This window comes from Pseudophryne corroboree, chromosome 3 (genome assembly GCF_028390025.1).
Source record: "Pseudophryne corroboree isolate aPseCor3 chromosome 3, aPseCor3.hap2, whole genome shotgun sequence".
Taxonomy (NCBI): domain Eukaryota; kingdom Metazoa; phylum Chordata; class Amphibia; order Anura; family Myobatrachidae; genus Pseudophryne; species Pseudophryne corroboree.
The window spans coordinates 493938616-493953564 of NC_086446.1; the positions used below are offsets into that span (position 1 = coordinate 493938616).

A 14949-nucleotide genomic window follows, 5' to 3' on the forward strand; every position below is an offset into this window, starting at 1 on the left:
CTGAACAATATCAATCCAATGCGCAGTCCTGCAGGTCGTTTCTCGTATCGTCAGGTCTTCTGTACTTCAGGGAAGATTTGGAGATTTGGTGCAGATCAGGGCCGGCTCCAGGCCTACTAGTGCCCTGAGCAAGAAAATTTTTAAGTTCCCCACCCCACCATGGCTCGCTCTTCTGGAAAAGTGGGCGTGGCCTCGCAACTTTATATAATCAAACTATGAATAAATATATTTTCACACCCCCTCTACACACACAATTAGCAGCCTTAAACATAACGCCCACAATAGTGTTCCTTACACGTCTCCAGTATAGTGTTAGACACATAATGACCCCAGTAGTGCAGTGCCAGATACACATACGCCCCCAGTAGTGCCAAATACACATACACCTCCAGTAGTGCCAAATACACATTATATGCCCCCAGCAGTGCCAGATACACATGCTATGCACCCAGCAGTGCCAGATACACATGATATGCCCCCACAGTGTCATATACACGTTATATGCTCCACAGTGCCAGATACACATTATAAGCCCCCACAGTGTCAGATACACATTATTTGCCCCACAGTGCCAGATACACATTATATGCCCCACAGTGCCAGATACACATTATATGCCCCCAGTGTCAGATATACATTATATGCCCCACAGTGCTAGAAACACATTATATGCCCCCACAGTGTCAGAGACACATTATATGCCCCACGGTACCAGATGCACATGATCCGCTAGAACAGTGCACCATATGAGAAAAAAATAAATACCCTTAAGGCAGGGCTTACTTTGAATGGGTTCCCAGGAGGATCCAATTACTTCCAGATGCACCGCACCCTCACAACAGCCAGCAGAAGAAGAACTGGTCTGCTCTGGTGACAGTGTGAGCGGGAAGGGACAGCAGTAGCGTCCGTCCTACGGCCCGCCTTCTAGCAGTGGCTGTGACGATAAAGGGGAGTGCTATGGGCGGGCCAAAGCTAAACTATGTGCGTGCTTTGCGGTGTTGGCATCTGACATCTGATGCCGGTCGCCGCACAGCGTGCACATAGTTTAGCTTTGGCCCGTCCACAGCACTCGCCCTCATCGTCATACAGCCACTGCTAGAAGGCGGGCCGCGGGACGGACGCTGCTGCTGTTGGGGCCGGGCTCCAGGCTCCAATATGGCGGTGAGAGCTAGCGGCGCCCATTAAGTGTGGCACCCTGCTTGTCCGCTCTATTGGAACGTGTATGGAGCCGGCCCTGGTGCAGATCGATTAGATATTGTTAGATAAAAAGGAACACTTTAAACACTATGGGGGTCATTCAGACCTGATCGCACGCTAGGTTTTTTCGCTGCGCTGTGATCAGGTCAGAACTGCGTATGCACCACAATGTGCAGGCGCGTCGTACAGGTACAAAGGGGATCATTGCTGTGAGATGGATTATACGAAGAATTCTTTCGAACAGCCGATCGCAATGAGATTGACAGGAAGAAGGAGTTTGTGGGTGGCAACTGACCATTTTCTGGGAGTGTTTGGAAAAATGCAGGCGTGTCCAAGCTTTTGCAGGTGGGGTGTCTGATGTCATTTCCGGGCCAGAACAAGCTGAAGTGATCTGAGCTACTCAGAAACTGCACAAAACGTTTTTGTAGTGTTCAGCTGCACATGCGTTCGCACACTTGCAAAGTAAAAATACACTCCCCTATAGGCAGCGACTGTCTGATCGCAGCACTGCAAAAAATAGCTAGCGAGCGATCAGGTCTCAATTAGGTCCTCTATCATTTGTCAGGACTGCCAAGTAGCTGCCGAGAAGTTCAAGGGAACTCGTTAACGGCATTGTATCGTTTGCCAGTAGTATTGTGTGTAGGCACCCTAACAACTTGGGAATGTGATGGACCGCAGCTGCTGAACAGTTTACTTCTGCACACATGTGCAGGGCTATATTAACCCATGGCCGAGTCCCTAGGTTTTCAGGTATTTTGGGCCCTCTCAGGCACTTCAATATTTCACCCCACTGAAGCTGACGTTTGGAAAGTAGAGCTTAGGCCATAATTCACACAGACACTGATACCCAGTTGACCTCTTTTCTCACAGCGCAATTGTTTGTTCTTGTATTTTCTCTTTTGAAAATGGTTACAGTGCCTCAGCAAAAATAAAATTCACAGACCCCTAGTCCCTGCAAGGCCCCTATGCTTCAGCCTAGTCAGCCTTATGGATAATACAACTCTGCACATTTTCATAACACAAAGGGTGGTATTCAATTCTTTCCGCCCCCTTCCACACCTGTTCTGTTTCTGCTGACGGGCGTGGTATCATCATTTCAGCTTACTACCCCTCGGGTAGCAAGGCGCCCTAACCCTTTACGCAGCTAAACCTAATTACTATGGGCGCAATAATGGGGATCACGTTAGAAACGAGATTGGGCGTGATATATCACTTGAATACCGGCCAAAGATTACAGTTGGGCACGTGATATAAATTATTTCTTAGAAAACATAACACACTCCTAGGGGGTATATTTGCTAAAGTGCGGGTTTTTAGACGTGGAGATGTTGCCCATAGCAACCAATCAAGTAGAATCTGAATGGTTGCTATGGGCAACATAGCCATTTCTAAAAACCTGCACTTTAGTAAATGTACAGTGCATCCGGAAAGTATTCACATCGCTTCACTTTTTCCACATTTTGTTGTGTTACAGCCTTATTTCAAAATGGAATCAATTCATTTTTTCTCTAGCACCCATAAGGTATATTGGGGACAGATTATTACGATGGGGTATAGGCGGGTCCAAAGGAGCCAGTGCACTTTAAATTTCTTCAACTGGATGTGCTGGCTCCTCCCATCTATGCCTCCTCCTACAGGTCAGTTTAGAAAAAAGTGCCCTCAGGAGAGGATGAACACTCTGCAAGCTCCAGAGTTTTTTCTTCAATTTCTTTTAAACTTTTAATTCTTTCGGTATGCTGTTTGGGCAACAGCATTCCTGCGCCATGGGAGTTGGGGGGAGGCGGTCACTGGCCTCTTGAGGTGCAGAGCCACTTCCCCGCTGCAGGACCACCATCCTGAGGGGCTGTTTGTTCAGCGGGGCATGGCGCCTTGGCTGTCGCAGCCGCAGCATGCTGCACACCCGTAACGATGCCTGAAGGTGATCATTGGTGGTGAGTACAGACCGAAGTCCCCGCTAGGGGGGTCCCCCGGTTCACTGTGCGGCGGAAGCGCGGGTGAGATGTACGGGGTCCCTCCAGGGGGGGAGCCGCTGTTGCTCCTGCGTGAGACTGGCTAAATATTCTTGTACCAAGCATTTATGTGAGGCTACAAACACATAGGGAGACATGGCCTGTATAAATATTACACAGTAGCTCCGGCGCCATTATGGGGGTGCGGACCTACATCAGAGCGGGCTCAGCGGCATTTTGGCGCCTTCCTCAGCCCCATAACGGTCACATGATGGATCACTGGTACCGGGTGTAGAGGGGGAGAGCCGCTATATTGTGCACAAATATCATTCCTCTGAGGGAATTTTCATAAGACAGTCTCACTGTTGGTTATGTATATGTAAAACGCTGACCGTCTCACTGGGGCTGTGCAGCGTTGAGTGCGCTGGTGTCCTTTCTCCTGTGTCTCCTCTCACATGCAATAGGGCAGGCTTGTATTGTTTTTCAGGCTGTGTTGTATGTGTATTGTACCTGTTTTTCTTCTTCACAATGGCAAAACAAAAGTTATGCAGTGTATGTAATGCTAGATTCTCCCCTATCTCATCTGGCTCCATATCATGTGAGCAGTGCAGTCAGTCATCACAAAATGCTGATAATGATGTGGGGGAGAGTCAAGAGCCCTCCTGGCTGGGGGCTATTAAAACTATGATGTCTGATATGTCATCTCAACTCACTGCAAATTCCAATAAAACTCAGGAACTGCAACAAGCAGTGGTAAATCTAGCTGCTAAACATCCCTCCCTGTCTACTGCAGGTACACAAAAACGTGTTTTACCTGCACTACTGTCAGATATTGATGATGATGATATACAGGATGATGTGGATCCAATAAGTGGGGATGTCACACCTACACAGGGTATTGAACCCCTCATATTGGCTATTCGGGATGTGTTAAAGCTCCCCCTCGAGGATGCTAATAATCAGCAGTAATTTCTCCTCCCACAAGACAAAATGACAGTCACATTTCCTGACTCCAAGGAATTGGGTGATCTATTTAAAATAGCCTGGAAAAATCCAGATAAAAAAGTATCAGGTGTCCAAGCGGTTTTTGCATACCTTCCCATTTGCCCCTGAAGGCAGGAAATTCTATGAAGAATCTCCAGCAGTAGATGTCTCAGTCTCTCGCCTTTCTAAAAAGGCGATACTTCCTGCTCCGGGCTCCTTTACGGTAAAGGACCTGGCAGATAGGAAAATTGAGACCACTCTGAAATCTATCTACACTGCTGCAGGTGTAGCTCAAAGACTGGTCATTGCAGGTTGCTGGATGACACATGCAATTCATTCCTGGGCTACTCAAATTCAGTAGACCTTAGTTACTACTGTAACTTTCCTAAAACACATTCAGGACACGGCAAGAGTCCTCTGTGACTCCCTTAAAGAGATTGGCAATATTAATGCTAGGACCACGGCTATGGTAGTGTCTGCGCGCAGAGCCATATGGTTGCGTCATTGGATTGCTGATGCTGACTCCAAGCGTAATGTGGAATCTCTTCCCTTCACAGGTGAATGGCTTTTTGGAGGTGAATTGGACGTATAGCTTTCCAATGCTACTGCTGGGAAATCCACATTTCTCCCTTCAGGGACGCCGCCTGCTAGACGTACCTACCCGGGACCATCTACTCAGTCCTTTCGGTCCTACAGATTTCGATCTAGGGCCATGGGGGCCTCCAACGCAGCTAGAGGCTCCAGAGGAAAACGTAAGAAACCAGCCGTTGCCGGATCTCAGGACAAGAGCACCAGTTCTGCTTCTGCAAAGAATTCAGCATGATGGTGCCCACTCACCCCAAGGGGATCTTGTGGTGGGAGCTTGGTTACATCACTACAGCCTCATCTGGGATGGTTCCTGCCAAGATGCTTGGGTAAGGGACCTTATCTCTCAAGGTTACAAGCTGGAGTTTGACGGTGCTCCTCCCCAATGATTTTTCAAATCTGGCTTACCAGCTTTGGAAAATATGTTTGGTATGCTACTACTGGCCATAATCAAGTTGGTCCAATTGCAGGTCATTGATCCAGTGCCCCTACAACAACAAGGACAGGGCTGCTACTACAGTCTGTTCGTAGTACCAAAACCAGACGGGTCTGTGAGACCCATTCTGAATCTGAAGTCCTTGAATCCTTACCTGAAGGTTTTCAAATTCAAGATGGAATCTTTGAGAGCAGTGATCGCAGGCCTGGACCAACTGGAATTCCTAGTGTCCCTGGATATCAAGGACGCTTACCTCCATATCCCAATTTGGCCTCCTCATCAGGCCTATCTGCGGTTCGCCCTACTGAACGATCACGAATAGTTTCAGGCGTTACCCTTCGGCCTGTCTACAGCTCCGAGGGTGTTCATGAAGGTGATGGCAGAAATTATGTTTCAGATCAGGGTCCAGGGGGTCAACGTAAGTCCAAACCTGGACAATCTCCTGATAAAAGAGAGTTCCAGGGAGCATCTATTGCTCCATATAGATCGCACTATACAACTTCTGTCTCACCACGGGTGGATCCTCAATCTGCAGAAGTCCCACCTGGAACCGTCTCAGCGGCTCCTGTTTCTGGGGATGCTCCTGGATATGGTAGCACAGAAAGTGTTCCTCCCAGAGGAAAAAGTGAGAACATTTCAAGAAATGGTTTGCATGGTGCTCCGACCTGCTCGAATATCCATTCATCTTTGCATAAAATTGTTGGGAAAGATGGTGGCCTCGTACAAGGCGATACAGTTTGGAAGGTTTCATGCCAGACTGTTCCAATTGGATATCCCGAACAAGTGGTCCGGCTCCCATCTTCAGATGCACTGGATGATTCGGCTGTCACCCCAGGCCAGGATTTCACTCTTGTGGTGGCTACAGTGTTCCAACCTGCAGGAAAGTCGACGCTTTGGGATTCAGGATTGGATCCTCCTCACAACCGATGCGAGTTTGAGAGGATGGGGAGCTGTTAACCGGGGAGGGGGGGGCACAGTTCCAGGGCAGGTGGTCTGCCCAAGAAGCCCTCCTTCCGTTCAACATCCTGGAACTTCAGGCCATCTACAATGCTCTGATTCAGGCCTCCCCACTACTCAGGGATCGGGCGATCCAGGTTCAGTCGGAAAACGCCACGGCTGTGGCGTACATCACTCGACAAGGAGGGACAAAAAGCAAAGCCTGCATGCGAGAAATGTCAAGAATACTTTTCTGGGCAGAAAGAAATGCAAGAGCACTGTCCGCAATCTTCATCATGGTGGACAACTGGGAAGTGGACTTCCATATTCACCATGATCTCCACACAGGGGAGTGGGGACTACACCCTCAGGTGTTTCAACAGATCATCGACAGGTGGGGCTGCCCACAGATTGACATGATGGCCTCTTGCCTCAACAAGAAGCTTTGTTGCTATTGCTCGCGAACCCCCAGGCAAGCGCAGTGAATGCGCTGACAACGCCTTGGCCTTACCAGCTGGTCTATCTATTTTCTCCGATTCCGTTGATCCCCAGGGTACTCAAGAGGATCCGGCATCAAGGCGTGCAGGCAATCTTGATTGCCCCGGATTGGCCCCGGAGAGCGTGGTACGCTGCTCTTCTGGACATGTCCGTAGAGGACCCTTGGCCTCTGCCGCTAAGAAGAGAACTTCTTCAGCAAGGACCGTTCATCTTCCCGAACTTGCGGCGGCTTCGTTTGACGGCATGGAAGTTGAGCGGAACATCCTAGCTCACAAAGGGCTTTCCAAAAAGGTCACTGCCACTATGGTGCAAGCCAGAAAACCTGTGACATCAACACACTATCATTATATCTGCCAGAGATAAGGTCCAGATTTCAGCTCTTTCAGTTTTCTTCCAGAAGACGTTGGCTCTCCTGCCAGAAGTTCAGACCTTCTTGTAAGGTGTGCTTCACATACAACCACCGTTTGTGTCGCCTACAGCACCTTGGGATTTGGATGTGGTGTTACGCTTTCTACAGTCCTCCTAGTTTGAACCTCTGATAACGGTAGAAGACAAGTACCTCACGTGGAAGACGGTGATGTTACTGGCCCTGGCGTCTGCTAGACGTGTCTCAGAATTAGGGGCCTTATCGTATAAAAGTCCCTACTTGGTCTTTTACGAGAACAGAGCGGAGCTCATGACTAGACAGCAGTTCCTGCCGAAGGTAGTCTCCGCGTTTCACTTGAATCAGCCTATTGTGATTCCGTCCAGTTCTGGCACTTCTGCCCCTCCGGAGGCATTGGATGCAGTGCGAGCCTTAAAAATCTATGTCAAGAGGATGGCTCAGATCAGAAAGACGGATTCCTTGTTCGTGCTGTATGATGTGCAGAAGAAGGGTTGCCCTGCTTCAAAGCAGTCTATTGCTCGTTGGATTCGGCTTACTATCCAACAGGCCTATGTGTCGGCATCCTTACCTGTTCCACAGTCTCTGAAGGCCACTCTACGAGATCGGTGAGGTCTTCCTGGGCGGCTGCCCGTGAAGTCTCTGCCCTCCAACTGTGCTACCTGGTCGGGGAAGAACACCTTTGTAAAGTTCTACAAATTTGATACCCTGGTTTCCTCCAAACATGACGTCTGGCATTCACGCCAGAGAGTTCATCTAAGGATGGCATTAAAAACTGGGCTAAACTCTGAAAAGCTTTACTTTCACAGTTTGGTACATAGGTATTAGACTTTAGTCCCCATTGATGATAATGGGAACTGTGCTCTTCAGCGCTAATTAGCTTATTGCAGAATTTTTTTGTGAAAATGGGTTCCGAAGGCAAAGGGGAACAATTGTCGTGCCTGGTGAACAGGAGTGGCACATTTGGAGGGGAAGATGAGCTATGCAGCAACATTGAGGACAGATTGTAATGGGGGGAGAGAGGATTTGGGGAAGCCAGATAGGAGGAGTTTACAGTAGTCCAGTCTAGAGTTGACCAGCGAGTGGATGACAAACTTTGTTCCCTCCAGGGTAAGAAAGGGTCTGATCATGGTGATATTTTAAAGGTGGAATTAGCAAGGCTAGGAGACAGACTGAATGTGATATTTAAAGGACTTGTAGGATAGTAGAGATGGTGAGGCTGTCGATGGATAGAGAAATTGTGGTAAAGTCAAGGGTGATGAGTGACAAAGGAAAGTGTGTGTGTGGGGGGGGGGGGGGAGCAGAGCAAGGAGTTGAAGGTAGATGATGGGTTTGGAGAACTGAGAGATTAGGGTTTTTGAAACAAAACTGTTTGGAGAGGGAAAGAGCAGCACTGTAAGTGGATAGTTTAAATGTAAAATATAAAAATCTGCATAGGAATGTGACTTCTTCCACTTTTCTCCTGAACCTCTGTCCAGTGCAGGCTTCTTTAGGTTCTGAATAAGTCTTGAGTATGATTACACATCAGTTCTGTATTCTGTATGTCACATTTGTACATGTTAGTGTTAATAGTACATAAAATTGTACTTTGTTGTGCAATGAAAATGTACTTGGAATTCAAGGCCTGCCATTTGCAGTGATTGGTAAAAAGCAGGCCAGTTTGCTGGGCGTAAATGGCTCTGCTGCCAGCACAAAATGTCAGCTGCTCTAAAGGGCTCCAATGTGAACTTTTGTAAATTATTCTTATGGAGTGTTAAATTCATTATTTTTATTGGATGTTATTTCTATATGCAGCATTTGAAATTGCCACCAGGTGGCAGGCCTGAGAGTTACATTCCACTGCTGGTATTTATTTGTCTGGTCTGTGTTGCTGAGCAGACTAATAACTGCTAGTCATGGGCTAATCATGTGGCTGTTTTAAACATGTATGGATGACCCATTGGTGACATAGCCTGATCAATCTCTTTGTCCTTGACAATATACAGTGATTAGTATTCCGCAAGCCATCTCTTGCACAAGCTTAATTAAGGACCTAATCAAACTTTTTATTAGACTGTTATCCACACACTTAAAAAATTATGTCGTTTATGCATATTCCTCAGCTGGCTGAACAGCAATGCAAGTGCCCAGGTAGCATAAAAGGGGAAGCCAAAATCAGCTTTAAATTACTGATCAAACATTATTATTTATTTTTTTCAAATTAGTTGTAACAAATCACATAATTACAAAACAATGGTTTCTCAGCATTGATAATTTATAATCCTATATAATCCTACATTTCCATGATGTTCTCAATATTAGAATACAATAGACCCCTTACTGCATTTTCTAGCATTTCTATTTTTAGTCCAAATGTAAAAACCCTGATATTTTTTCAAGTGATGCCCAAACTACTATAGTATGCTTGGGATTGTGCGACAGTATTATTGCATTTCCCTTATACTTTTTTTTTTTTCATTTCTTTTAGTACAGTGTGATTTACTGAGCCAAGAAAGGGAGCGTTCAAAATACAGTAACCACAGAAATAGACTAAACACACACATCTCAGTAATGCAAACATCTGTAAATGGAACAGAATTCAACAAACGAAACCTAACCGTAGATTAAAAAAACTAAATATCTGAATAAACGTATAAAAAAACCTTTATCTAAGGCAAATGCTCCTATTGTGCATGCTCCGCACTGAAGGCCCATCTACTATTTATGACCTCATACTGTTTGAAGTTATTTCACATTATTGGAAGGCACACCATAATTAAGGGTATGTGGTCAGCATACCGATAGAATCCTGCTGTCACAATACCACCACCAGGATCCCGATAGGGCCACCATACCGCCGCCAGTATACCAGTGAGGTAGGTGATTCCTCCTCTGTGGGTGTTCACGACACCCATAGAGGGAGAATAGAACCTGTCGCCACCATGCCCGCAGTGTGGTGAGCGCAGCAAGCCCTCAAGGGCTTCTTTGCGCTCGCCCCCCTGCCGGTATTCCCGATGTCGGGATCCTAATGTTCGGCATCACAGGCGGCGGGATCTCATACCGATCCCTAATTAAGGACATCTCAATAAAGGCAAGGAAAAACACATATTTAAATATGTTAATCTCTAAAAAACGTTAATAGAAAAGTGACAGAATTTTTTTGTTTGTTAACAATTTCCTTTTTTCTTTCAAAGTTATATGTGCTTGGAAAACCTTTACACCTCTGCTAACAGTAATGCAGTAACTACATGCTGAAATATGGCTGTAATACACGTTTTTAAACAACATTTAAGCTTTATACTTTTCTCCTTTGTACAGATGTGTCCTCATACATCATTGCTGCAGCCACGCCAAACAGCCCATCTCACCTCGCCAAACTCAGGCGTCTACTAGCATCAGGAATATTTTTTTTTAAAGTGCACCTTAGTCACAATGCAGTGCGACTAGAACGCATCACTGTGCTGATTTATTTGATATGCAACACTTGTATATTTGCGTGCAACTGAGTCTCTGCATATCTATATGAAGTGCTACAATGTAATAGCTGCTGCTTTTTTCCATATCAAGCTTCATTGTGCTTTGTATACAGACTCAGATATACTATACAATTGTCGCATGTCAAATTAATTAGCAGAGTCTCCTGGTGTGTGCTCGTCATATGTTGTTGTGACTAAGACGTATTTCTGTCAATAAAAGACACCCGATGCTAGCAGAATTGCATGGGACATGGCGGATCATTAAAGCCAGACATCTTGCACTGTGTGGATTATTTAGGCTAGATGTATGACGACACGTCTATAAATGCTAGATACTCCTCCTCAACACCATTGGCATCCAGGTATTATTTGCCAGTGAAAGATGCTAAATGCTGGTGCAATAGAATTTTTGTTTTATTAAGAGAATGTTATTAGCATGTTGATAGCTTTAGTTGTATAATTATATTCTCTTCCTGACTCCATTTTGTTTGCCCTTCGTTAGGAGTTTGAGGCAGATGTCTTGGAGTTCAAACTGAGAGTGGAAGATATGGACAGACGGCTGGGGACTGTGTTCTACTTGGCATTTGATGACGCCTCAGGCCTGGAACATGCCTTCAGGGTGTGTAGTGTGTCCTGGAGGAGTAAAACTGCCATAACCATTTGATAATTATTTACAATATGTCTAGCTGCTTGCAAACACACATGGTAATAGACTCAAATTTACAGCAACAATCTCTTTTGTGTGTTCCTTGTTTTGGAAACCACAACTATATATCCCCGTAGCTTTGTGATCAGCTGTTATCAGCCGACAGGGACCTATAAGTTCCAGTAAGAATACTCTTATTTTTATTTTGGAGCCGTGGATAAGTCTGGCGATTTGGTGGACCCGCTGCATAACTCTCCTGCTGTTGCGGTGGATGCAAACCTGCAAGTGTCTGTTCTTGGGGATTGAGTCCTGCACTGCTTGCTGTGTTTGCCTGATCCCTATATGTCCTCTAGGAGGTGTGTGATGCAGCACTGAAGCTCTCCCCTGAGACCTGCTAGTAAGGTGAGCAAGGTTACCCCATCTGCGGGGGAGATCTGTGTCAGTCACTGCTGACTATGGGCCTAATTCAGACCTGATCACTGCTGCAAATTTGTTAGCAGTTGGGCAAAACCATGGGGGTAATTCCAAGTTGATCGCAGCAGGATTTTTGTTAGCAATTGGGCAAAACCATGTGCACTGCAGGGGAGGCAGATATAACATGTACAGAGAGAGTTAGATTTGGGTGGGGTGTGTTCAAACTGAAATTTAAATTGCAGTGTAAAAATAAAGCAGCCAGTATTTACCCTGCACAGAAACAAAATAACAGATCCAAATCTAACTCTCTCTGCACATGTTATATCTGCCCCCCCCCCCCCTGCAGTGCACATGGTTTTGCCCAATTGCTATCAAAAATCCTGCTGCGATCAACTTGGAATTACCCCCCATGTGCACTGCAGGTGTGGCATATAACATTTGCAGAGAGAGTTAGATTTGGGTGGGTTATATTGTTTCTGTGCAGGGTAAATACTGGCTGCTTTATTTTTACACTGCAATTTAAATTTCAGTTTGAACACACCACACCCAAATTTAACTCTCTCTGCACATGTTATATCTGCCCCGCTTGCAGTGCACATTGGGGGTAATTCCAAGTTGATCGCAGCAGGAAATTTTTTAGCAGTTGGGCAAAACCATGTGCACTGCAGGGGAGGCAGATATTACATTTGCAGAGAGAGTTAGATTTGGGTGGGTTATTTTGTTTCTGTGCAGGGTAAATACTGGCTGCTTTATTTTTACACTGCAAATTAGATTGCAGATTGAACACACCACACCCAAATCTAACTCTCTCTGCACATGTTATATCTGCCTCCCCTGCAGTGCACATGGGCCCTCATTCCGAGTTGTTCGCTCGGAGATTTTCATCGCATCGCAGTGAGAATTCTCTTAGTGCGCATGCGCAATGTTCGCACTGCGACTGCGCCAAGTAACTTTACTATGAAGAAAGTAAGTTTACTCACGGCTTTTTCATCGCTCCGACGTTCGCATTGTGATTGACAGGAAATGGGTGTTACTGGGCGGATGCACGGCGTTTTAGGGGCGTGTGGCTGGAAACGCTACCGTTTCCGGAGAAAACGCAGGAGTGGCCGGGGAAACGGTGGGTGTGCCTGGGCGAACGCTGGGTGTGTTTATGACGTCAGCCAGGACCGAAAAGCACTGAACTGATCGCACAGGCAGAGTAAGTCTGAAGCTACTCAAAAACTGCTAACTCGTTTGTAATCGCAATATTGCGCATACATCGGTCGCACATTTAAGAAGCTAAGATTCACTCCCAGTAGGCGGCGGCTTAGCGTGTGTAACTCTGCTACATTCGCCTTGCGAGCGATCAACTCGGAATGAGGGCCATGGTTTTGCCCAGTTGCTAACAGAATTCCTGCTGCGATCAACTTGGAATTACCCCCATTGTTTTGCCCAACTGCTAACAAATTTGCTGCTGCGATCAACTCTGAATTAGGCCCTATGTCCTGAGCCTCCAATCTACCCTGAACCGTACAGGGGTGTGAACTCGTTTCTCCCTGCACTGCAAGCCTACAGCAAGGGCCCTTCCTCTCTATCCCTCTATTGCCTGGAGTCCTGGGTAGCTATCTTGCTGCATCCTCTTGGTAGTGCCTCCTTGCCCTCGCCTTACTGGACACTGACTACCTCTGTCTCTCCTGCTGTTTAACAGCTCACAGACAGCTTAGAAAACAACATCTTTTGCTTCCGCTCTTAAGTTTAGCATTAATAACAGCACTGCCAGTACATAACATTAAGCAGAACAGCAGACACAATGCCATTATTCTAATGTTGCGTTAACTGGCAGAGGGGCTCCAAATTACTGCATTGCCCCATGTGACAAAAATCCTAGTTTGGCCCTGAGATAAGGGACCTGGACACTGTAGTATGAGTGCTAACCATAGTTTCCATGTTCCACAAGTACAGTACATGATCCCACCCTCTGTACATATACGCTAAGGGGATGTGTACACCAAACAGAGAGAAAAGGATTCAGCTAAAATCTAGGAAGCTTGGCACACCTCCTCTTGAAAAATACTATTTGTGGTGCTGCATGCTGCTGACTGGGGCCCCTGCCTTTCCCCTCCCACAAGCACTGGCCCAGGTAATCAGTAACACACCACCACCACCAAGCCCTCTTGAGGTCACCGGGGATAGGATCATGCATGGTTGATATGCCACCTGTCAACATTCACAATGACATTCTGGCATTGTCGACTTCCCGTCCATGGAGAAATTCTGAATGGCAGCATTTAGTACATGTCGATATTATGAATGTTGAAAAAATTCTACCACATCTGCCTGTCTGTACTCAAAAGGATATTGCCATTTGAATGGCAGTATGGTAACATTACTGTATGTTTCCAAATTGTTCATCCTATGTGTTCATCCATAGTATATGCACCGAATTTGGAGTAGATATGAAAGCATCATCTAATTGCATGCCTTCATTGTTTTGGTTACAGCTGTTAGATATGTTCGGAAGTCTGCTGGACAGACCCCTAATTGCCCAGGATGCATTTGATAAATACCCTCTTCTTATTGCTATGTTTGAACAAGAACTGGACTCCGCAAAAGCTATTTATGACAACCACTTGCAAGAAGTCTCAGAGCAAGGTATGTAAGGCTGTGTTCTGGTGCTGGTGTGCATCATGCTGTTGTATTACATGTACGTTTCAATATATCTGTGTGTGGGTTTAAAATTGGGAGCAAGGGTCATAAAAAACAATGTGTGGGTATATTAACAGAGGTAAGAGAGCCATACTTACAATACCCTTGTAAATTACAGATATAGAAGAAGTCCCCAAATAAATATTTAGATTGTGTCAAACACAGTAATAAATGAGGCCCACACAGGTCTTGCTGAACCAGGGTACTGCAATTTATTGATACCCCTTTCACACCGCAGCTTTAACCCGGTAAATTGCCGATTTTTCAGCCTTCCTAAACGGTTCTAGCTGCGATGTGAAAGGGCCACCTTAAATTTACCGTTTTCAAAATACTGGTATTTTGAAACAGTTAAAAGCAGGGTCCTACCCGGTTCAGAACCGTTTCACTGTGCAGTGTGAAAGGCTCTGAAATGGTATTTCCAAGCCACAGGAGGTGATAGGCTGTCTCCATGTGTGATGTCACCAGGCAGAAGCAGGAAGCTGGAGGAAAAACACATCAGACACATGAGAGTGGGTTTAGAAGCGTTTTCTTACTGCAAATATATTATACAAGGGCAACTTGGAGTGATGAAGAGATGAGGGAGCTGCTAAGAATCAGAGGGGATGAGGAAATCTGCAGACAAATAACTGGGACAGTCAAGGATGCACTCATATATAAAAACATGGTTAAAATGCTTCAAGCTGCTGGGTTCCATCGTACGACTATCCAAATTATTAATAATTAATTAATTAATAATTATTAATAATGTGTGGGCCAGAAAAGTCCATTTATAATGACAACCA

General features: G+C 45.8%; 1 protein-coding gene across 5 annotated transcripts in view; it reads left to right on the plus strand.

Moving 5' to 3' along the window:
* Positions 1–14949, plus strand: part of DNAH9 (dynein axonemal heavy chain 9) — a 1014643-nt gene that overhangs the window by 258161 nt on the left and 741533 nt on the right. For all 5 annotated transcript variants that reach the window (XM_063960955.1, XM_063960958.1, XM_063960957.1 and 2 more), the window contains exons 9-10: positions 10925–11041; positions 13963–14113. In XM_063960955.1, coding sequence (XP_063817025.1) covers positions 10925–11041; positions 13963–14113 — 268 coding nt within the window. The remainder of the gene's footprint in view (positions 1–10924; positions 11042–13962; positions 14114–14949) is intronic.